Source organism: Numida meleagris, chromosome 17 (genome assembly GCF_002078875.1).
Source record: "Numida meleagris isolate 19003 breed g44 Domestic line chromosome 17, NumMel1.0, whole genome shotgun sequence".
Classification (NCBI taxonomy): Eukaryota; Metazoa; Chordata; class Aves; order Galliformes; family Numididae; genus Numida; species Numida meleagris.
Genome location: NC_034425.1, coordinates 3,923,701 through 3,946,201, shown reverse-complemented (window position 1 = coordinate 3,946,201; position 22,501 = coordinate 3,923,701). Strand labels below are relative to the sequence as shown.

The following is a 22,501-nucleotide window of genomic DNA, read 5'->3' as shown; positions in this document are numbered from 1 at the left end:
GGAAAGGAGGGAAGAAAGAAAAAAAGGGGAAAGGAGGGAAGAAAGAAAAAAAGGGGAAAGGAGGGAAGAAAGAAAAAAAGGGGAAAGGAGGGAAGGGAATCATGCACATCCCCGCAGACATCCCAGGCTGCAGCGATTCCAGGTTTGCCATTTAATGACATTTTACGAGGGTCAGAGCTTTGTGGGCTGAATCCTGTGCTCCCCACCTCCCCCCCCACCCCATGTCTCACTCTCCCCTTCGTTACACAGACATATTTATCATTCCTCCCTGCAACAATCCCGCGACCCCCACCCCGCACGTCTGTGGGGAGGGATTGAAAACCCTTCTTTCTCTGTCTCTCTTTTTTTTTTTTTAATAAACACATTTAATTAAAACCACGGTGATTAGTGAGCCAGGAGCTTGCAGGGCAAAGTCAACATGCTGGCACAGCGCTGCTCCCCCCCCAAAGACCCCCACCAGCAACGCACGGTGCCTGAATGTTCCTATCTGCTGGAGCTGTCCCTGTGCTGCTCTATGGGGTGGCCCTGGGGACAGCACGGGGCACTGCCAGGAGGATTTGGGGGGGGCCCAGGTGCTGTCCTCCCCAGGAGGATGCAGGTGCCACGTGGTCCTGGAGGGTAAAGGGTTCTCTGCCCCAGAATGGGCTTTGGGAGAAAGCCTGGAGGGGGGGTGGGTTGCTGTGTCTTTGCACTGCGCTGCCTGGCTCTGCAGGTTGGGTTTGCAAATTATTTGGGATCTGCGGAGGTCCCACCTGCCCTGCTGCATCCCAAAAGCCTCGTGGTGACCGTGCATGGAGGGCACAGGGATGCGAGGGCTGGGAAAAGCCCCCGGGTTCAGGCTGTGCCTAAAGCTGCTGAGGGCTGTCCCCTACCTCTGGGGATGGGTTCGTTTGAGATATGGGGCAGCCCGGCCACCCTCTGAGGCTTCACATCTCATCACAGCAATGAAGTCTCCTTGGCCTCTCCAAGAGAAGCAACCTCCCCTCTGCCCTCCTTGCAGAGCTGCAGTGTTTCTGCTCTGAGCCTCCGCAAGAGTGGATTTATCCAATGTGCAGCATCACCCCGTGAGCCCTCCCCATTCCTCAGAGCCTTGGTTTGGTGGTTTCATGAACGCTGAGCTCCAAGGGGGCTGCAGAAAGGTGGAGCAGGGGAGGGACAGAGACGTCCACACACAGGAGCTGAGCACGCACCGCCCCGCTCCTAAAATGGCCCTGGGCTCTCCCCCTGTAATGGCTCCTTCCCTCGGCCGTCCCTGCACACACAATCCCTGTCCCAAACTCACTTCTCTCCGTTCTTCCTCCCACTCCCATGCCAGTACCTCCATCCCTGGGCACACCAGAGCAAACCACAAACCCCACAGGGACAAATCCCCACCACCCCACGCCGCGCCCCCAGAGCCCGCACTCCGCAGACCCCACATCCCAGACCCTCAGACCCCAGAGCACTCACCTGCCAGGTGGGGTCGGCGTGTCGGAAGTAGCAGAAGTTGTCGGTAATCCACTTGTAGATGGCGGAGAGGGTGATTTTGGTTTTCTTGCTGGCTTCCATCGCCATGCAGATGAGGGTGGCGTAGGAGTAGGGCGGCTTGATGTGCGGGTTGGTCTTGTAGTCGATGTCCTCGGGAGGCTGCGCCTGCATGCCCAGGGCCAGGTGCGCCGTCCTCGAGGTGGAGGAGGAGGTGGGTTTGCCAGGGGTGTGGGGCATCCCCATGCACGCCGGGTCGGCGGCCAGGGGCGAGCACGGGGCGGCGAAGCCGGGGATGCGGTGGCAATCGTGAGGATCGGGGCCGCTGGGGCACGAGGAGGATTTGCCCACGTTGGCGTTGATGATGGAGAACTCCTGCAGCCATTGCAGGCTGGTCAGGCTGTCGTCCAGGTTGCTCGAGTCCCCCATGCCGCCCTGCTGCCCCTCGGCCGCCCGCAGGCTCGGCCAGCCCTCAGCCACGCCTGGGCGCTGCGGCAGCTCCAGCATCCACAGGACACAGCGCCGGGAGGGGACGGGGATGGTCCTGCAATGACATCAGGGAGGGGGTCAGGCTCCCCGGGCTGCAGCCGCTCTTGGCAGGGCTGGGTGCTGGGTGCTGGCCCCCGGGAGCCGCGTGCTTCCGCAGATGTGCTGAGGCAGCCCGAAATGTTGGGTTCGTTCTCCCAAAGCTTTAGTGTCACACCATTACGGTGTGCTGGCGCTGCCCAGCTTTGTGCTAAGGGCCAAATTGAAGCAAACAAAAAATCCATGCAGCAAACGAACCCCAGCCTCGCAGTCCCGCAGAGCGAGGATGCTTCTCCCCAGGGAATCCCCCCCCTCGAAAGGACAAAAATCCCAGCAGCCAAAGTGCGGACACACCATCTTCAAGTTACCCCCACCACTGACATCCATTGCCTTCATGGTGTTTAGTTTGGCCCTGCAGCCCAGACCCCCCAAAACAACCGGTAAGAATCTGAACCCACCCCAAGAGCGAGATGTCGGGTTCAGGCTTCAGTCATTCCAGGTGAGGTGGTGTCCAGAGCCCAGTGTGGCCATGGAGCTGTCACCCAGTGCCACCCAGTGAGGGGACAGCCCCTGGGCCAGCCAGGGCACTGGGAGCCCTGGGACAGGAGCCGTTGGGTTTCGGGTTCCGCCGTTCAAATGATGCAGACCCCAACAGTCAGGGGGTTGGAGGGGGTTGGAGGGGGGTTATTTGGGAGCAGCAAAACCCTTTGCCCTGCTGCCCAAAAAGGAGCAAATCCCCCCGCAATGGGCTCAGCACAGCGAGAGCCCCTTCAGCTCTCAGATCCTATCATCTCCGCGGGGGGCAGGGGGGGAATCCCAGTGTAGCTAGAAGAAGGGGGGGGGTGTGTGGGGGGAGGAAATAACAGAGATAACAGAAATAAATGCCCCCCCCTCCGTGCACCAACCCCGCAGCTGCAATGGACGATGACACCTGTGCCTCCTGCCTGCTGTCCCATCGGGGCCGTCCCACGGGTCAGCCCGCCCCCCCCCGCCCGGCGCCATCACCGTGCCCCCGTGCCCCCGCCGTGCCCCTTACCCCGTCCCAGCGACGTCCCCCGGCTCCCAAAGTTCACGAGAGAGCAGGAAGCTTCTGGAAACACCAACCCGAAAAAAAAATAGGAAAAAAAAACACACACACACAAAAAACCCCCGGCCTTGGCCGCAGGGCAGGAGAAGGGGGGCTCTGCTGTTCCCGTAGGGATGAGTTATGCCCCCGGGCGCTGCCCGGCGCTGCCCGCCCCGCAGCCGTGATTTGCCGGCAGCGCCGCGGCTGCCATTAAGTAGCTGCTCCGAAAGGCTTCCCGCGTTGCCACGGCGACGCCCCGCCCCGTAAACAGCTTGGCGCCCTCTGATTGGCTGCCGCGTTGCCATGGCGAGGAGCCGGTTACCCGCCGCTTTGCCCCACTCCGGGCTGTTAAGGGCCGAGCCGAGCCGAGCCGGGCGGGATGGAGGGAGCGGTGTTCTGGGCTTTGCGCATCAAATTGGCCCAAATCGCCTCAAACCGGGCGTGACGCGGGGTTGTGTCCAGCTCCTCGTCCCCCCTCACTTCCTGGATGGATCCTCTCCGCCGCGTCCCCCCCGTCCCATTGCCGCCACCCCCCGCTCTTCCCGCAGGGATTCTGCTCCTGCAGCCCGGCCCGGCCGGCGGAGCTCGGAGGAAGCAGCGGGGAAAGGCCCCGGCTGAGCCCCAGGGCACGGCCCGCCCTCACACAGCCACTCCGGACACTTATCTCGACGTAAGATACCCTTTATTAAACGTACTCTTTAAAACCCCAAACATGCTGGAAGCAGCTTCGGAAGCAGCAATCTGGTTTTCTTTCTGAAATCCCCGTCGGGAGGAGCGCTGGAACAAGGGCTGCCCCGTGAGAACAGGGGCTGCTGCCCTCACCCTGCGCCGGGGTTGGGGTGGGGGGAGCGGAGTGTGCAGCCTGAGGGATGCACGGCTCGGAGCAGCCGGAAAACCCCGCTGCTCACCTGCCAGGACCCTGCAGAGCGAGGACTGCCTGCACTCCCCCCTGTTCCCCGTAGTCACAGGCAGCTCCCGAGCTGGCTAAGTCGGGATGCTGAGGTCCCGAAAGCAGCTGTTGATGGTGAAGTTTGGCCTTTGTGGCTGCGTCCCTACTCTCCCCCCCCCCCCCGGCCCCTGCGTGCCCGTCCCCACGAGCACAACCCGCGTGTGCAGCCCGGCGCTGGCTGGGCTGGAGGGATGGGGAGGGAGGGATGGGGGCAGCGCCCACCCCCTCTTGTCCACCCCTGTTACTAAACGTGACGGAAAGTGCAGGACGGGGCGACTGGGTGACGATTTTGGCACTTGTTCCAGAGAGAGGGCACAGCCCCGAGCCCCGAGCTCCTGGTGTGGCGGAAGACAGTGAAGTTAAACTGGTGATGCCCCAGGCGCTGGTGATGGGGGGAGCAGGCCCCAGCCATGCACCCTGCCCCCAGGGACGAGCCACCCCGTGGGAACCCACACCCTGCCCAGGAGGAGAGAGGGGAGCAGGGCAGCTCCATCACCACCAGTGGGAACATCCCACGGCATGGCAACGGGGACGTGTCAGCATCCTGGGGGGGTCCAGCCCCCCACCACGGTCACCGGAGTGAACCTTGGTTGCCATTGCTGACACTGGTCCTTAACACACACCCGTGGGCACTTTCCTGCCATCGTCCCCCCTCTGGCTATGCGCCAAGACCCCACATAGGGCAGGAGAAGGACCCCAGCCCAACCCCACTGTGGGCAGGGGAAGGGAATGTGCTGATGGGGGGGGGGGGCTCCGGGGTGACGCAGCACCCGGCCGTCCTGCAGTGGGGGACAGGGAGGAATATTCGAGGTTACCATCGTTCCAATGGCCGAGGGTGGAGGTGGCGGTGCCTGGGTCCCTCTGTGTATGGCAGGGGGCTGCGTGGCCCCCAGGCTGAGCCCACCCACGGGCAGTGCTCCCATGGCTGCTGCCTGCTCCGGGTGGCTGATGCCGGGGGGGGGGGCCACGAGAGCCACACGTTGGTGTTGGCTGCCTCTGGGCCTGGGAGAGAAAATAGGGGGTTAGAGGCCGATCACCTGCAGCTGCACCCCAGTACCCCCCGGGGAGTGGAGACCCTCTGTGCTGGGGCACACGTTGCTGCCGATGTGGGCAGTTTAGTTGGAAACCCCAAAGCTCTGTTCCCATGCTAGAATATTGCATCAGACAGGGGTTTCCCTTCCAGCACCACGAGGCTGCCCCATTGCAGGGCGAGATGTGGGTTCCCTGACATGGGAAGGGAGCACTGTACAGCCTGGCTGGGTTTTAACAACCCAAACCTCTCCCCTGCTCCCTCCTCCCACTAAAGGATGTCACCGCGGGGACCGCCAGCTCTCATACCTATTCCTCAATGTCAATGGGGCAGGAGTCCGGCACCGCAGCTGTATGTCAAGGAGAGACCAGAGGGCACATGGTGAGCATGAGAGGCACGGCACCGCGGCACGAGGAGCGCGGGGGAGCGGGGCTGGGGCTGCTCCCCTACAGGAACGGTACGGGAGGAGGAGGCACCGCTGCTGGGCACTGCGGGTGTCACACATGGTGACCCCGGGGCTTCGTGCTGAGGACGACGGAGCACCTCCACCCATGGATGGGCAGAGCTTGGGATGCGCTGGCCGCCACCTCCGCCACAAAAGGTGACGTGGTGCTGCCGGAGGGGTGCACCCACAAAGCGCCCCACAGTGAGGTTCAGCCCGGGGGGCTGTGTGGGGGCATCCCAGGGCTGAGGGCGAGCACCGAGGCTTTGTCAGAGGGAGCAACCACGTCCCCGCTGCGTGCTGATGTGTGGGAGGTGACGGCTGCGATTTCCAGCGGCTTTACACAGCGAGCTGGCGCTGAAGAACGAGGCAAGGCTGCGGATCCTGGAGGGGCTGGGTAATTAAAGAAGACCACACACACAGGCACACGCAGCAATCGCATTAAGAGCTCGATATTGCATAAGTCACTCTGGTGCCTCTGTATAAACGCAGCGCGTCCTGGAAAGGCTCCCAAGGGGCAATGCTAGGAGCGGGGTGTGGGGACACAGCCACGCACCCATCCCCACTGTGCCCCGTCCCAGCAGAGGCTGTGGCTGCAGCCTGAGGATGCTCAGCCCCAGGGAACCCTCCTGGGGACACAGGTCTGTGGGTTTTGCTCAAAGCCTGCGTCCTAAGCCCCCAGGATGTGGCATTTTGACTCTTCCCAAAGCATTTTCCCACCAGATTGAAATCTGCAAAGATCTCGCAACAGTGCTGGGGATGGACAAGCATTTCCATATCGATGAGCCACGTCCTGCACTTTCATTCATTACACAGAGAGCAAAAAACAACCCGTGGATCTAATCACAGCTAGATCAGTCTCTAAATAATCTCTGGTCAAGATGATGTTAAGCTCTCAAGATACCCCGGAGGAAAAATCCCTGTTGCTTGTGTCTGTCCTGCAGACACACTCACATCTGAGCCTGCAAGAGCTGGGAGGGAAACACGGCCCCGGTTCACTGCCAAAAGCCTTCAACCTCTGCCAAAGCTCCGGCACTGGTGCACCCGAACCCGCCCAGCACCACCACCATGAACATTGAGTTGCGCCTCAGATTATCACTGGTGCAAAGCCAGCTGGTGAGCGCAGGCTGAATGCAGCTGGGGCTGGGGGAGGAAGCAGCCGCCCTGCTCCCAGCAAACAAAACCAAAACTGCCCAACGCTGATGGCCACCGCCAAAGGACCAGCGTGGTCATTCCAGTCCATTCCGTGACCCCCTGCCCTGTGGCACCCCGGCTGCAGGGAGCGTGTTGCGTTCTCCAAACCCCCCAGGCAGAGCCCCTGCCTTCCCTGCACGCCTCCAGCTGTGCTCCCATCCCCTCCGCCATCCTGCAGCACTGCAGGCCAGGCAGCCCCCTCCCCATTCTTCCCATCAGCCCCAGAGGCAACGCCTACAGAAGGTTCGCAAGCAGAGCAGCCACCGGGCAAACGCAAGGACCAAAGGATGGAGACCTCATCCTTCGCTGCCAGAGCATCTCTGTGGCTGCTTGGGCTGCAAAGCTCTCCGTCCCTCAGCACGACGGAGGGGGATGCACTCGGGGACGGCTTCGGCACCAAAAGGGGCACCCAAGGGATGCCAGGTGCTGCTGGAGGGGCACGGGGCAGCTGTGGCAGGAGCCTGTTCCTCCGCAAGAGCCTCGCTGTGTTTCTCCCGAGCAGAAACCACCAGGAACAGGGCAGCCGGGAGGCGAGGCAGCGGCGTGGGAAGCTTTCCCAGATGGGATGGGGAAGGAAGGGAGTTCCCCACCCAGTGGGGCCAGGCAGTTCTCACCCCCCACCCCGGTCCCCTTCTCCAGCCCCCGCCAACAATTCTGCCAAAAGTGACAGGCAGGGGCAGAGTTGCTTTCAGCTTTTCCACAAATGTATTGCCACGGAGCTGAACAAGAGGGCTCCTCTTGACTTTTTTACCCTCATTTTTATCCCTCTGTGCTGACGGAGAGGTGCCTGCCATCGCTGCAGGGCCCCTGCCCTCTGCGTCAATACATTTGTCACCTTTCAGCAACTCTGGGCAAGGAGGGGGACACAAGCACGGGCAGAAAAATCTGTGTTGGCACAGAGTGAACATGAACTTTCACGTGGACGGAGGAGGCTGGGGTGGGGAGAAAGAAGAGAGAAAAGGGATGGAGAGAAGGAGTGAAGAAACAGAGGAAAGGCAGAAGGAGAGGGAAGAAAGAGTGTGAAAAGATGGAGAAGAGGGATGGAGCTTTGGGGCTGTGCTGGAAGACATCAGGACCTGGAGAGCCTTATCTCCCTGGCTGATGAAAAGGGAAGGCAGGCAGCTCAGTGTTCTGATCTGGCAGCACCTGGCCAGGGCTGGAGCATCTCTGCTTCATGTCCTGACCCAAAATACTGTGAACCACACCGTGGGCTCTGGTTGTGCCACGCAGCCACTTGTGGGGAAGCTGGTGCCCGCCCAGGAGCGATGTCCCAGCAGACTCCAGCCATGGGACAAACACCTCAGTGAAACACATCTGCAGGCACTGAGCTGGGGACGGGAGGACACCCAGACCTGGGGGTGGTTGTGTGCCTGGCGCTCAGTCCCCGTGGAACGGGTGGTGAGGACCACTTGGAGGGGATGGGATGGAGATGGATGGGATGGAGATGGATGGGATGGAGATGAAGGGATCCGAAGGGCAGGGGAGATGCAGGGAGGAGTGGGAGCATCCCCCCCACCCCAAGTTCATGTTCAGCAAGTGGCCACTCACCAGGTAAGCAGGCCTCAGAGCACAGTTTATTGTCCAGCGCTTTCACGTGTGCGATGCCCAAGTCATTGTTATTGTCACACCTCAGACCGAGGAAAGCGCCTGTCCTCGGGCCTGGAAGGGAGTTAACGCAGTTAGCGCGGCGGGGCGTGCACGTGGGGAGGGGGGCACGGGGATTTTCCTCTCCCCACCTCCTTTCAAACAAAGCAAATAGACAAAGCACCGAGCTGCTCCTTCCTCGCGCTGGGGGCTCGCAGCCCCTCGCTCTGGCACCGTCAGTGCAGCCACGGGGATGCCAGGAGGAGGCAAAGGAAGCTGAATAGCCAAGCTTTGCACGGGGCATGGCGGTTTTGGGAGGCAAGAGAGGCAACTCCACTTCTTAGCACCAGATACGCGACAAGAGACCAGCTCTCAGGTGATGTGCATCCATAAGATGCAGGCAACAGAGCTGCAGGGAGGGGGGTGATCCCAAATAGTGCGGGCAGCACTGCTGGTAGCAGGTTTGGGTTCGTGTTCTAAGGCGTCAAAGCTGGAGGCTTCCCATGAGCGCCTTAATTCTTGGTGCCAGACCAAGCAGGCTTATAGCTGACCCGAGCTCCCCATGGGGAAGGTGGTGCTGGCTTTTGGGGTGCCAGGAAAGGCCAGGAGCTGCCCCCACTTGCTCCCTGCCTGGGCCTCACCATGGACAAGAGCCTTCCTGCAGGACACAGGATGTGCTTTGCTTTTTTTGCTGATGACAAGACAGCCAGGCTCATGCTTCTCAGCCTGGCTGGTAGTCCAGATTAAAAGAGAAAGAGGTTTGATGCCTTTTTGTTATTGATAGCCTTGCAAACACAGGAGGGGGCACACTGGGGGCCTCCATGCCTCTCCAAAGTAACCCAAGCCATCTGGCACAGGGGTGACAGCATCTTTCCTTGGCTATTTGAGTGCATGGGAGGAAGCAAGAGGAGCCCTCAGTGCGCACGTGTTGACTTGTGAAAGCACATCGAGGACAAGCAAACAAAAATAAAAAGAGGAAAGTAGCCCAAAAGGAACAGTTTTGCAACCCCTTCCTATGGAAACCAGCACAGATGGGGATAGTGAAGGGACTGGTTTTCAGAGATGCTGAAAGAGCTTCTTGGCAAGGAAAAAGTAACCCTCCTGAAGACGCTTTCCCACTTGGCCCCTTGGAAATGGCCCCGGCTGCATCCCATGGAGGGGCTGCAGGAGCATCACCCTTCCTGCATGGGCAGCCCTCGGGGAGCTGCTGCTCACCCAGGTGCCGCATCCCCCAGCTCAGCCCGTGCATGGGGACGCTTCGCCCCACTGGGTGCCTGGTTCCACGCTGCCACCTATCCTGCTGCAGGGATTCACATCCTAAGCTCCAGTCATCACCTGCTATGTGCCCCAGGGTCCCCATGGCCACCCAGCTGTCCCCATCCTGCTAGTGTCCAACCCACCCAGGAGCAACTCCACTGTGCCAGTGCTTCCCCAGCCCCAGTGCCTCCAAGGCAGCCAGTGCTCCCCCTGTGACACAAGAGCTGGGGACAGCACAGCATCGCCCCACCGAACAAAAAGTGGAGGGGAAAAACAGCGATCTGGGCCTTTTACCATCTTCCTGTGTGGGTGACACATCCTCATCCTCCAGCACGTCATTGCCCTGTGGCACAGAGAGGCAGTGGGTGTCAGCACAGTGGGGCACCCCATGGCACCGGGAGCACCGGCTCCCCGCGCCGCGCCGTACCTCGGCATCGCGCTCCTCAGCCGAGATGCTGACAAAGTTTACATCTGGGGACTCCACAGGCGTCGACTGCAGGAACAAGTGGGAAATGGGAAAAAAAAAATTATTATTATTTTCTTAAAGCAGTGGTGCTGCACAAGGGCTGCCACCCCCTGTACCTCTCCATCAGAGGCGGTGGCACTGGCGGCTGCAGGCGAGGGGAGCATGTCCCCTTCTTCCTCCGTGCCAGGGGCCACGTAGGAGCCGGACATGGAGGAGATGGTGTCAGTGCTGATCTGCGAGTGTTGGCTCTGGGAGGAGGCCATGGACATGACGGACTGGGCCAGGCTGCTGCTGGCAGCTTCTGAGGGGAGCACAGCACCGGGTAATTAAAAGCAGGGCTAACGAGAGGAGTGGAACACGGAGCAAGAGCCGTGCAAACCCTCTGAGGCCATGGAGGTCTCCATCAGCCATACCTTCTGGAGATGAGATGGTGGAAGACAGCGGGGTCCCGGTGCACGAGGACTGGTCGATGGCTCCCGATGAGGACAGCGTGAGGTTCTCGCTATCTGGTGTCACGCCACACTCCTGGAAGAAGAGCTGGTGGGTGGGAGCCTTTGTGGGGTGTTTTAGGAAGGGACGGAGCCGTTTGCTGTTGGGGATGGCACCAAGCTGGTGCAGATCCAGATCTCTTGGGTATTCATCCAAAGGATGCCCAGGAGAGGAAAACCCCACATCCAGACTCTGCGATTCCCAAAAGGACAAACAAGTTCTCCCAAAAACCTGTGCCTCCACAAACCTCCTCACCCAGGGGCACACAGAATGCTCACCTCCTCCAGCCGGGCAGGGGATTTCCTCCTGGAGACCCTTGGCTCTGACTCGGTACACGACTTCTCATCCTCTTCTTCGGGCAGGATGGAGGAGTTCTGGGATACTGACCTACAAGATGGGGGAGTAGAACAGAGGGGTTACCCCCTCCGCATCTCCCCCAGAACCCCCCTGCACCACATTACTCACTTGGAGAGGCCTTTCTTCAGCTTGAGCCCTGGCGGGGCACAGTCTGAGAGCCGCTCAAGGGGCGAGAGGGCCCGCAGGGGGGGCAGGCGGCCGGTACTGCTGTAGGTGGGCAGTGGTCCTGCACCGGGGGGGCCATCTCCAAGCATCCGCATTGGCCCTGCACCCGGCGAGGGCGTCAGTGGCCCATTGAGGGCCTCAAGCAGCGACACCACCTCGTAGCCTGGGGGGATGTTCTCTGAGGACTGTGGAGGAGGAGATGGGGTGAGAACCCCCCCGATGTTTCATTGCCCCACCCATCCCCATCCCCATCCAAAAGCTGGAGACCAGGCAAACTCCCTGCTCCCATGAAAGCCCCAAATCTGTGGTCTTTCCTCCCAACCAGGCATTATTATGTAAGGCACGCAATGCTTTCTCCTACCACGCTTTTTGCAATTTTCAGCCTCCATTTTTGCTTGCGTTTCCCAGCTTGCATTTAAAAACCCTTGCCACCCCAGTGTCCAGCCCCAGCACTTCCCAACCCACCCCGGTGGGGCACCCGAAGCTCTCCTGAGCGCTGACCGAGTGCTCTTCAGAGTCAGAGGTCTGTGAGGAGATGATGGGGTTGAAGCTGGTGGGCGAGAGGGGCCCCAGCTTTTTCCTCATGGCTCGGATTTGAAGTAAGGCTCGGAAAGCTGGGAAAGAGGAAAAAGAGGAGGAAGAGAGACGGGATGAAAACTGGCACTGGTGCATCCCAAAGGAGCCCTAAACCCCACAAAAGCCACCCCATCCTGGAGCCTGAGGCTCTCCCAGGGGAGATCTGGAAACAGGGTGGGAGCTCCCCCCTTACGCAGCCTGCAGATGGGGCAGTTGTTGGCCTGGTAGCGCAGGGTGTCAGCGCAGGTGTTGCAGAGGCAGAGGTGGCGGCAGGGCAGGATGAGGGTGTCACGGACATCCGAGAGGCAGACGACGCACTCAGCGCTGTTATCGCTCACCTCATCCTCGGCGACCTGCACGGCAGGGAGATAAGAGCTGCTTGGGCCTGGTTCCTCAGCACTGAGAAGGGTTAAGGTCACATCTGAGGGATCTGACCCATGCTATAGGATGGGGAGAGGGACAACGGAAGGCCCAGGGTAGCTGGGTGCAGCTGGCGGCCCTCTACCTTGGAGTCTTGCGTGTTGTACTTGTTCTCAATGCCATAGATCTCCTGCAGGAGGTAGCTCACCCCGTCCACCTGAAAGAGCACAGGGAAGGTGAGGAACAGGGACACTGGGTGCCACCAGTTCCCACTGGAACACCCGGGGTTGCAGTTCACTCACCACTTGCTTCTGCTTGAGGGGCTTCACGCAGAAAGTGCCATCAGCATGCTGGGGGAGAAAATAAGGAGGTGGACCCCCCTGGGATTGCCCAAGTACACCCAAGTGCCTGCCTGCCCCTGCTCCCATTGCACCTTCATGAGAGGCCCCACAGCAGCCCAAGCCCCTTCCTGAGCCCCAGGCAGCTTCTCCTGGTGCTGGCTAGGGGCTGGGAGGGGGCGGGATGGCCCTAGCCCCACACACTCACCTTCTCAAAGGTTGCCAGCAGCACGTGGCTGTGCCCGGCGTGCTCTGCAAGACACAAGGAGTGGGCAAGCTGAGGGCACAGAGAGCCATAGTGGCACTGAGGGTGAGTCCCCATGAGGAGAAGGGGGATGGCATGAGCTGCCTGACTATGATGCCAGTACAGGCAGCAGTGGCAAAGCCCACAGTAGCAAGGAAAGTGGATTTCCCCTCTCTCACCATCGCCTTCATCCACCACTGCATGCACCACCATAGGGAACACTTCTCGGTCCAGGTCAAAGCCCAGCTGTGAACAGACCGAGGAAAAGCCTTGCTCAGGAGCAGCAAGGAGATAGGCTTCACGTCCCATCCATACTAAGCAGTTCCCAACAGCTGAGCTGCAGCCCCAAGCCTTGCAAATGCCCCCCGGCTGTGATCACAACAAGGGAAATGAGCTCCTGTGGGCGCTCCCCACCAGCCTGCAGCCAGCGCTGTGTTTTAGAGCCATTTCCACAGTTGTTTTGAACTGCAGGGGTCAAATAGCCAACCCCTTTCCCTACTGGTGCAGGGGATGGTGCAGGCTGGCAGCACTTACCTCCTCCTCGGTCCATTCGGAGGGGTCAACGGTGTGGGAGGGCACACAGAACTGCTGGCACACACCCCTCTTGTAGTGCACCGTCTCCGACTGCAAGCTGGTGTCTCTGGGGACGTAGCTGTCCCTCGGAGAGAGGACAGGGTCAGCAGTGCCACCAGTCCCACACTCCTCCAGCTCATGGAGATACCAGGAACAGGGGAGCAAGCAGAACTGGTTCTCTGCTTCCCTGCTGGATGTGTCTGAGGGCTGGGGCAAGAAGTCCTAAAAAGGGCTAAAATAATCCATGGGACAAGAGGGCACAGTGACAGCCCTGGTAGGGACAGGATGCGGCAATGAATTCACGTGGTCTCAGCTCCAGCACGGTGGGAACAATAGGAGCGAGACAGGACTGGGGGGTGCAGTGGCTGCAGGGACTTTGCCTGTATGGGGCCAGTGATAGGGATGGACTTGCAGGGGTGAGGAGCCCACCTGCAGCCCTGGCATGGCCACAGCTCCCACAGGGAGGGTGGAGGTGCTGCAGGGGGATGCTCCAAGCCCACCAGCAGAGCCCTGGCCCCTGGCTGGGGAGGTCACACCATGCTGGGAGGACACATGTCAGGCTGGGGCTCCTCACCTCGCCACCCCATTGTGGAACTCCTCAGTGGCCTGGTAGTAGATGGTTATGGCCACGCGGGCGTCTGTGTCGAAGGTGAACTCCACGTTGTAGTGCACCTTGGCTTTGCTGACCTCTTCCCCCGGGGTCTTCACCTCCTCCGAACACCTGGGGAGCACAAGGGGTGCCACCAAAGTCCCCTCACCACCCACCAAACAGCTTTTAGGGACTGGCCGCCCTCCTCCAGGGGAAACTGAGGCACGCTGGGAGGGCGTGATCTACCCGAGGGCAGGGCCGCAGGTGGAGGGGTACTGCAGGCGGCTCTCAGCCCTAATCCCAAACCTCAGCCTCAATCCCCAGCCTCACACCGGCAAAGCCTTCAGCAGAAGTGGGGGAAGGAAGAAAAAAGCAAATCTCTTCAAAGGCAGCGCTAAGCCCCGCTTAATCCTGCTGGGCTGCGAGCGTGGCCCAGCAGGGCCTAGTGCGACCCAGTGCGGCCTAGTGCGGCCATGAAGGCCGCGCGGGGATGGGGACAGCTCTGCCCCTTCTGGTGTGACACAGTGGGGTGGGGACCGTCCCTGGGAACTCACTTGACGAGACGCAGCGTGTCCTTGCGGATGTTGATCAGGCTCCGGAGGGTCTTCACGGGTTCCTGAGGAGGTGGAGCAGCGTAAGGGAACTGAGGATGAGAGAGACACGGCTGAAGGCGGACACACGTGGGGGTTACGTGGCCGCAGCCCTGGTCCCGCTCTGCTGGCGAAGCTGCCCCCCACCCTGCAGAGCCCCGAGAACAGCCCCCAGTCAGCGCTGCAGGACAGCAGTGTGCCCCCAGGATGGGCAAAGCTGTGATGAAGGGTAGCATCTTCCCTACGGCCAAACCCCAGAGCTACCACGCACGCCATCACAGGGGCTGTTCTCCCCCAGTCTGCTTCTCTTACACAACCACATTCACTGGGAGTTGGTTAGTTTTTGACTATGGGGGCTTTAAATACCCCATCCATCTACAATGGGGCTAAACCAGATCCCAGCACTCCCCCCCAGCCACAGCAGACCGCACATCCATGCTCAGATACACAGCAGTGCGACAACAGGGACATCACCCTGCAGGGAACAGCTTTCCAGGGGACCAGCACACAGAGAGGGGCTGTTTCAAGTCTCTTTGGGTGTGGGATGAGGGGAAATAGGGCCGAGGTGCATGGCTGCCTGCCCCCAGCCCTGCAGGCAGCCACTGTGTATTTTTAGCCTGCTGATGCAGCACGGAGCTGATGGACAAGGTTGGGCAGGGGGAGCATGGAGCTCTCTCTGTGCCCAGCAGCAAAGAACAGACACAAATTCCTCTGTTTTTGTCCAGTGATGGATGGGATTTGGGCTGTAGAGTCCCCATCAGCCTCTCTGTCCACAGCGGGAGATGATGGGGTGGCTGGGCAGGCAGCAATGCTATGAGGACGGGAGTAGAGGTGTTGTACCACCCTCCAAGGTGACCTTGTGCCTCCCATGTCACCTGCAGCCACCACGGGGGAAGCAGGGCTTGCTGGGGTAGGGGGGGGGAACACTGCAGCAGAGTGGGTATACCCTCTTCCTGGCACTGCAGACACCCAAGGGAGATGGGAGGTACTGGGAGGGACACAAGGACCTCTCTACATCTCCTCCCATTTCTGCTCCCTTCTTCAGGCGTCTCCCAGGTGGGCTGACCTCCCCTGGGGACTCTCTATACGCAGTGACAGGGGTTGTGGAGCAGCTCATGCTGGGATTAACGCCTGGCTCACCGACAAGCTGTCACTGCGTGCCAAGGGGACAGCCAAGCACCAGGAGAGCCCTGAGTACCAGCACTGATGGCAGACACTGGCAAAAGCTAAAGGGGTTTGGATTTAACTGGTGCTTTGGGGCAGGGACCAAGCAACCAAACCGAGCTGCCTGGGTCCCCTCCTTGCTTGGGTCTCCTCATCCCTCCTGGTGCCCATTTCCCATGTTCCTGGCGCCCTCCCGTGGGAAAGTCGCTGCTACCTTCCCTGCGGCTGCAGGGCTCAGTGGGGCAGGGGGACAGGCAGGGGACAGGCAGGATCCCATGGCCAGCAAGGTCCCACGAGCAGCAGGGCCCAAAGGGCAGCAAGATGGTTCCCTCTTGTACCCGCAGCTCTGGACCTGGTGACCATGGGCAGGCTGAACCCAGGCTGTAGTTGCTCAGCCCGCAGAACCAGGCGTGGGTGGTGGGTGGCACAGGGCGCTTTGGGGATTAATCCATGGCACCTTGAAATTGCCACACTCTCCTTTCCCTTGAGGAAGGAGAAAAGGGCTGCTGAGTCATTAATCTGGAGTTAATGAGATTTGTCACGAGCACTGCACGGGCACTGGCAGAATTGCCTGGTGCGGCTGGAAGGGAGCAAATGCCTGAGAGCCAAGCATGACCCACGGCCCCGACCCACACAAGGAGAAGCCCATGGGCTGGACTTACACCATGGCACGATCCATCTTCCACCACAAAGCAATCCAATCTGTTTGCTCATTTACACCTTGCCATACTCTAAACACCCCACGGCCCCTCTGGGCTGTTTGGAACCAATGGGTGCAGCGCAGCACTCGTGGGTGGGTGGTAGAGGAGCACCCAGCACATGCCCCGGGGCACATCACCCCTTCTAGCCCCCGTGGGGGCCCTTTTGGCCACCCCCGTCAGTCCGGGGTGGCAGGCAGGCGCTGGTGGTTGGGCTGGGCAGAATGGGGAAGCACTGCAGGCAAATTTCTTGCTACAGAAACTGTTCGGTTGTCGCCGTTGGGCTCCTTCACACCCACGTGTGGGCCCTTTTTTTGGTGGTTTGTGGGGTTTTTTTGTTTTTTTTTTTAAATGAAATTTTGCAAGCCAAATTCGCACAGTCACAGAAGGGACATTTAGAGGACTTTTTCAATCCCCTTGATTTAAATCAAGCTGAAATACAACAGAAAAAAAAAAAAAGAAACCTAGCTCCAACCACTGCTCCCTCAAAGAACACAGTGCACACATCTCTAGCGATGTTTGATCCAGGCCAGCCCCCACTAAAGAAAAAAAAAAGAAAACTCAAGAAATATTCCTTGGGGCTTTTTGCAAGCACACGCAGGCGGTTTTCATGTCACCACGCTCTGCAGAGACCCTTCCCCATCCCCTGCATCGCAGCAAATGCTCCTCGTGTGCCAGCACGGCACCTCCCTGCAGCTCAGCGATATTTAACGGTTCACCCCAGTTGCACAGCTTAGAGAGGATTTAGGACAATTTTTCCAAGACATTAGGCTCTCAGCTCTTCGAGGACTTCAAAGGAACCCAAAATAAAACCCCCAGCAAAAACCATCGGCGTTCTCTGACATTTCCAGCCCAACCACGTCTCTGTCACAGCAGCCCAGAACACAAAATAACAGCCAAGGAAAGGTTTGGAGGCAGCATGAGAGATACCTACATTGTTTCTGCCCCAATGTCATGTCCAGGTGCCCCCAGCCCCCACCTCTCACACACCCCATGACCCCAAACCTCCCCCCGTGCATGAGGACAGCAGCCCCAGAGCAGAGCACAGCCACTCGCATCCGGCGCTAATTAAGCAATGAGCAATGCAATTTCATTTGCAATGCTATATTAATTCTTTCTGCTGTTTCCAAGCTGTTCGTTTGCCTTCCCTGCTGCTCCTGACGGTCTGCTGTCAGGATTCCTGACACGGAGACTGCACGGTGGGCAGTTTAGAGGCTTTTACTGCAGTCAAGAGGATTTCTCAGCGCTCACCACTCAAGTGAGGGCATGAAGGCCAAGTGTTCCTTTCTGGGGAAGCAGACAGCACGGAGAGAAACATCCAAAAGTTGCACTGTCTGGAATGGGCAAGCTCATCTTGACTCAACAGAAAAGCTTTGGTGCCATCAGATTCCTCACCTTGAATGTTTTGCTGCCTGACCCCCAGATTTGGAGAATACAGAAACTAAAGGCTTCTTGAGCCTGAACTACTCATTGCAGCTGCACTTGCCCTTCAGATGAATGCAAAGCAGCAAGCACAAATCTGCCTGCATCTCACGGGAAGGAGCTGAACCGCACTCATTTACCAGCATCAGTTGGAAGGAAAAGCAATGCAGGATGCGGGGCCAAGTGGAGGGGCAGAGGAGAGATGGGCAACTGCAGAGCAGCACTGAAGGGAGATGACACCCACCGCCCCGACCCGACGGTGCTGCCAGCCACTCACAAACCTATCCACCAGCTCAGAGAGAGGAGGGACATGGCAATAAATTCCAGTCCTGCAGATGGATGGGCAGCCCCAGAGGGGACACGGATCAGGACCCGCGGGGACAGGCTGCAGCAAGTGGTCAGCCTTTATATTAGACATCAGAGAATCCCACCGGGCCCACCCCCGGTGCGCTCGGCTGGCTCTGCCCACACGCAGGACGGACAGCAGACGGACAGACAGCAGGCAGTGCCCACTCCCACTGATCCCTACCACCACGGGCCGGTTCCCCAGGAAGTTGAGGTCGCTGTTCTCGCCGAAGAGGTAACCCTCGGGGTGCGTCGAGTCGAACTTCTCGCCTCCCATGATGAAGTGGTTGGCGAAGTAGCTCCCTGGGGAGGAAACACAGAGCGTGGCTGAGCGCAGGGGGCACGCACAGCTCCTGGAGCCCTCAGCAGCAGTGCCACCACAAAGCCACAGATGGCTCGGAGTGGTTTTGTCCCCAAGGCCACCTCGCCAAAGCGGCCGCGCGGGGACGTGGGGATGCAGCGCTCCGGTTAGGAAAAGCTGACCTTCAATTATTGATGCCTGCTGCTTTCTGGTCCCATTTTCCACCTGCATAATTTATGGGTGGCTCCCACGGGAAGGATGCAGCCACGTGGAAAAGCCCAAGAGCAAAGCACGGCCTGGGGGGCACCGGAGCCACCCTGAGCTTTTTGTGACATTGACTTTGGACAAGAGGAGGAGATGGGAAAAGGCGGTGTTCAAACCTGCAGGAGAGCACCCAGGCAGTGGGGGGAAAGCTGAAAAGCAGAGCACAGGCTCTGTGCAATGGCGGCAGTCATGGCTTGCTGCGGGCTCCCATAGCATAACTCTAACCCAGTATCAGCTATGAGGACCAAGGTGCCGTCACCCAACCTCCACACTGGGGGCTGAGAGCACCCTTGGGTGCTGCAGGCCCCCACGGCACGGCTGCATCCCTCAGCATCCTTTTGGCAGCTGCAGGGATGCAGCCCTGACCTCGCCGCTCCCAGGCACGCAGCCTCGCAGTAGGTTCATACATTTTACATGGGCTGAGTGCCGCAGCCATCAGCGGCAGCGAGAGAGATTAAAGAGGTAGGAGGTAAAAACCTGGGGATTTTGTCTTCCCCACGGGAAGGAGGGTGAGCAGAAGGTGCTGAGCTCTGAGTTGTGCCAGGCTCTGCCCCATCAACTACTGGGACATCAGCAGCACGGAGCTGGCAACTGCAGGCACGTCAGACAGGGAAGCACCTCTCCAGCGAAAGCCCTCTTATTATCGGCTAATTATAATCCCTTCCCCAACACCTGCCCCAGGGGAAGGAGAGCCTGTCAAGGACAGTTACATTGCTGAGGGAAAGCTGAGCTTTAATGAGATATTAAACTTCAGAGGCCCAGAGAGCGTATGGGAACAGCTGTGTGCAAGGGGAACGGAGTGGCTGCTTAAAAGGAGTAAAACCAAATGGCTCGATGATCCCGGCAAACAAAACCACATCCACACGCCTGCCAGCACCGTGCTGCAGGACGTGCCCAGGCACCGCCAATGCTGCTAATGCCATCAGCCCCTTTTCTCCTTGAGCATCTCCTTGGGGAAGTCAATGGGGTCCCCCCAGACCACTGACCCACAGCCGGGTGCTCGTGTTTCTGGTGTCCCTGCTTCCCCAGCGGCAGCAGGGAGCTGCGCACTGCGGGTTGTTTCGTTCTCAATTTAATTTGCTTTGGAGAGGGAGGAGAAGCCAAGCCCTGGCTGAGGATCTGCTGTGTCAGCCCCCGCCCCACAGCCACAGGAACCCTCGGGGTGTCCCTGGTACGTGGGGTGTCCCCACCAGGCCGGCCCCTTATCCTGTCCCCAGCCTGTGCCCACTCGTGGGTCAGCATCAGCCTCAGCCAGGGAGCGGGGCTGAAACCAGGGACCTGCCCCAACCTGGGGACCCTGCAGCTGTCCCCACACCAAGCAGCCATAAAACAGCCCCAATTCATTCTCCCTTCCAACCTCCCTGCTAGGTCTGAGCTGCTAATACAAATCCCATCCTTCACTTCAAAATATTAGCTTTAATTAATCTTATTTGTGCCCTGCCCAAAGGAGATGGAGACCCCCAGGAGGAGAAAGGGAAACGTCTGATGGGGACAAGGAGTGGCTGCAACGTCACCCCACAGTCACATCCGCAGAGAGGGCTGTGCCCCACAGCCCCGTGCCCCACAGCGCCCCATTCCCAAGCCGGTGGCTGCTTCCACAAGTGCTCAATGCGATCGCTGTCAGCAGTGCCAGAGGCAAATCCCTCTCAGATTAAAAGCAGGACAGCCCTAATCTCCTGCAGTCACCAGCCTGAGCGCAGTGCAGATGGCCCCGTCCCTTCCTGTCACCCGGGCACCTCCTGCCCTCTCCCCAATGATAGGGCCCCAGAGCTCTGCTATTGGGCACACCTGAAACCCCACTGAGCACACATGAAACCCCCCCATTTCTCCCTGAAAGCTGTGGGTAAGCATCAGCCTGATGTCCTCTGCCAGCTGAGATGCATCCGGGGATGCTCAGCTAGGCGTAATTGCTACCCTGGGGCAGGGACAACACTCCCCAGCACAAAAACACTAAACGCCCACAGAGCTCCTCGCTGACTGCACGAGGCCCCTGCCAGACCCACAGAGGGGCTCATCCAGCTCCAGCTGGCATCAAGGTGACAGAGGCCTTGAGACTGCACAGAAGGAGGAGCGGGGGAAGCCCCAGGGCTGACAGCGTCAGCTGCCTCAGCCCCCAGTGAGCCCCCAGCAGATGCACAGCCCTGCTCCAGCTGTGCTGAAGGGTTCAAACCAAGCAGAGAAGAGCCAGGCGCAGCTTTCAGGACCAGGGCAGGGTTTGCACTGCCTCTAATTCTTCCTAAGGAGGTCTTTATTCATAATTAGCAAGTAATTTGTCACAGCGCTAACGATCCAAGCATTTACCTTTATCCTATTAACTACCAAAATAGTTACCTATTAATAATATTCCGTGCCGCAAGGATGCTGTGGCAATCCCCATAGCGCTCCCGGGCACCATCCTCAGATACCCCCTATTTCTGCAGTGCCCCCCGGGGACACAGCTCCCTTGCTGCGACCCCCGGGTCACACACACGGTCCGTCCGTCCCCCCCTCCCGCGGTCACCAGCTCCATCCAACCGAGGCACAGAGGGGAGGGACCAATTTTCCAAGGTCACGCACAAGGTTTGAGACAGGGCCGGATTCGGGGCGGCAGAGACATCCCTGCTGCGGGCAGAGCCGGGGGGCTGCTATGGGGCAGAGCAGAGGGGAAGGAGGGGACCCCTCCAATCCCTCCCACCCCATCCTCTTGCATCCTCCCGGGAATTTAAACCCGATCAGCAAGCACCACCGTGAGTAGCTATAAAGAGAGCGACGGCTTGCAGAGCCCATATACAAATAATTATGGAATTAAAGTAGCGGCAACTCAGCCAAGTTGTAGGGGCTGTGCTAGCGAGGGGGCTCCTGCAAATGGGGAGCCCCGAGGATGTTCCCAGGGGTTTCCCTGCCCCCTGCGTGTCCCCCAGCACCAACCCCATCATTTTGGGGCTGTCAGCGTGGGCGCTGGGGTGCACAGGGGCAACCCCGACCGCAGTGAGGCTGCGGGATGAGGGGAAAACCCCCCATAACCGGAACGAGGTCGCGCCTTGTCGTCCCTCCCCAGCGCGGAGCAGAACCGACACCCCCCCCCCCGCTTACCGGATTTCGGGGGGTACCTATAGACGGAATTAGCGGGGACGTCCACTTCCTCCACCCCTGCGTTTTGCCGGCTGGTCAGAGCCCCCATGGCCGGGCCGGGCTCAGCGGGCGCCCTCCGGCCCGGGACCGGCACCGGGGCTGAGCGGCGGCGGCCCCCGCCCGCAGCATCCCCCGCGCTGCGCCGCGCCCGGCACCGCCTCCGCGTTAGCGCCGGGGCTGCTGCGCCAATGCGGGGCCGGGCCGGGCCCATCTGCCCCGCCCGCTCGGTACGGCACGGCACGGCTCGGCGCGGCACGGCGCGGAGATAGCGCTGTCCCCGGTGTCACCCGTCTGCTTTCCTCCCGTGTCCGCCGGGACCCACCCCCAGGCGTCCCCCGGTAGTACCCCCGTGCAGCAGCCCGGTGTCCCCTCCCTGCCCCTGATATCACCCCCCTCCACCCTCACCCCCAGCAGCAATCCCCTTCCCAGGGATCCCCAGCGCAAAGATGGGGACAACGTGAACCACTCCACCCTCCACCCTGGGGTGTCCCCTGGGAGAAGCTGACACCCCCCCCCCCCTTGCACCCAGGGTCGCCCAGAGTTGCAGCACACCCCCGGCCCCAGGTGCCCAGCACGGAGCTGATGGGAGCACCGAGCACCTTTGGGTTTTCCCTTCGGAAGGGGAAGGCCGGGCCCTCCGACTGCTCGCCCGAAAACGCCGGTGATGAATTAATCCTGCAGCGCAAGTTAGTGGAGCGTCACATGATTTTGATTCGAGTTGATAACACGAGTGCTATAAATACCGAAGCGGAGATGTGTGGGGAGGCAGATCAGCCGCCCCAATGTCCTCAGCTACTCAGCACTGCCATCCCCAGGGCTCCCCGCTTCGTACCCCCCTGCACAGGGCTGTGCACGTCTCCCTCCCCCCGTGCTCTGCTTTTTGCCAGCACAGCCCCGAGCACGGCTGAGAAAAGCCAAAGCACGGAGAGCGCAGAGCG

At 59.9% G+C, this 22,501-nt stretch overlaps 2 protein-coding genes across 10 annotated transcripts in view; both read right to left on the bottom strand.

The window, feature by feature from the left end:
• FOXJ1 (forkhead box J1) overlaps positions 1-3,252 on the bottom strand; it is a 6,461-nt gene extending 3,209 nt beyond the window's left edge. Inside the window, exons 1-2 of the mRNA XM_021414960.1 lie at positions 3,026-3,252; positions 1,450-2,008 (exon numbers count right to left, since the gene is read on the bottom strand). Coding sequence (XP_021270635.1) covers positions 1,450-1,971 — 522 coding nt within the window. The 5' untranslated portion in view covers positions 1,972-2,008; positions 3,026-3,252. The remainder of the gene's footprint in view (positions 1-1,449; positions 2,009-3,025) is intronic.
• On the bottom strand, positions 3,721-22,265 carry RNF157 (ring finger protein 157). 9 transcript variants are annotated; one of them, XM_021414959.1, is made up of 20 exons: positions 22,163-22,265; positions 18,072-18,190; positions 14,223-14,311; positions 13,654-13,800; positions 13,041-13,164; positions 12,686-12,752; positions 12,471-12,514; positions 12,227-12,274; positions 12,070-12,141; positions 11,758-11,917; positions 11,454-11,602; positions 10,932-11,173; positions 10,745-10,853; positions 10,391-10,514; positions 10,094-10,278; positions 9,939-10,004; positions 9,806-9,854; positions 8,219-8,329; positions 5,343-5,383; positions 3,721-5,006 (listed from the first exon to the last, which is right to left on the bottom strand). In XM_021414959.1, exons 2-19 carry the CDS (start codon positions 18,162-18,164, stop codon positions 5,343-5,345), a joined length of 1,920 nt encoding a protein of 639 aa, XP_021270634.1. In that variant the 5' UTR covers positions 18,165-18,190; positions 22,163-22,265; the 3' UTR covers positions 3,721-5,006. The 9 variants fall into 9 exon arrangements, with proteins under 9 accessions (XP_021270634.1, XP_021270625.1, XP_021270627.1 ...); XM_021414950.1 differs by lacking the exon at positions 22,163-22,265 and adding an exon at positions 21,525-21,697; XM_021414952.1 differs by lacking the exon at positions 22,163-22,265 and adding an exon at positions 21,525-21,697 and having other exon boundaries at positions 10,391-10,502.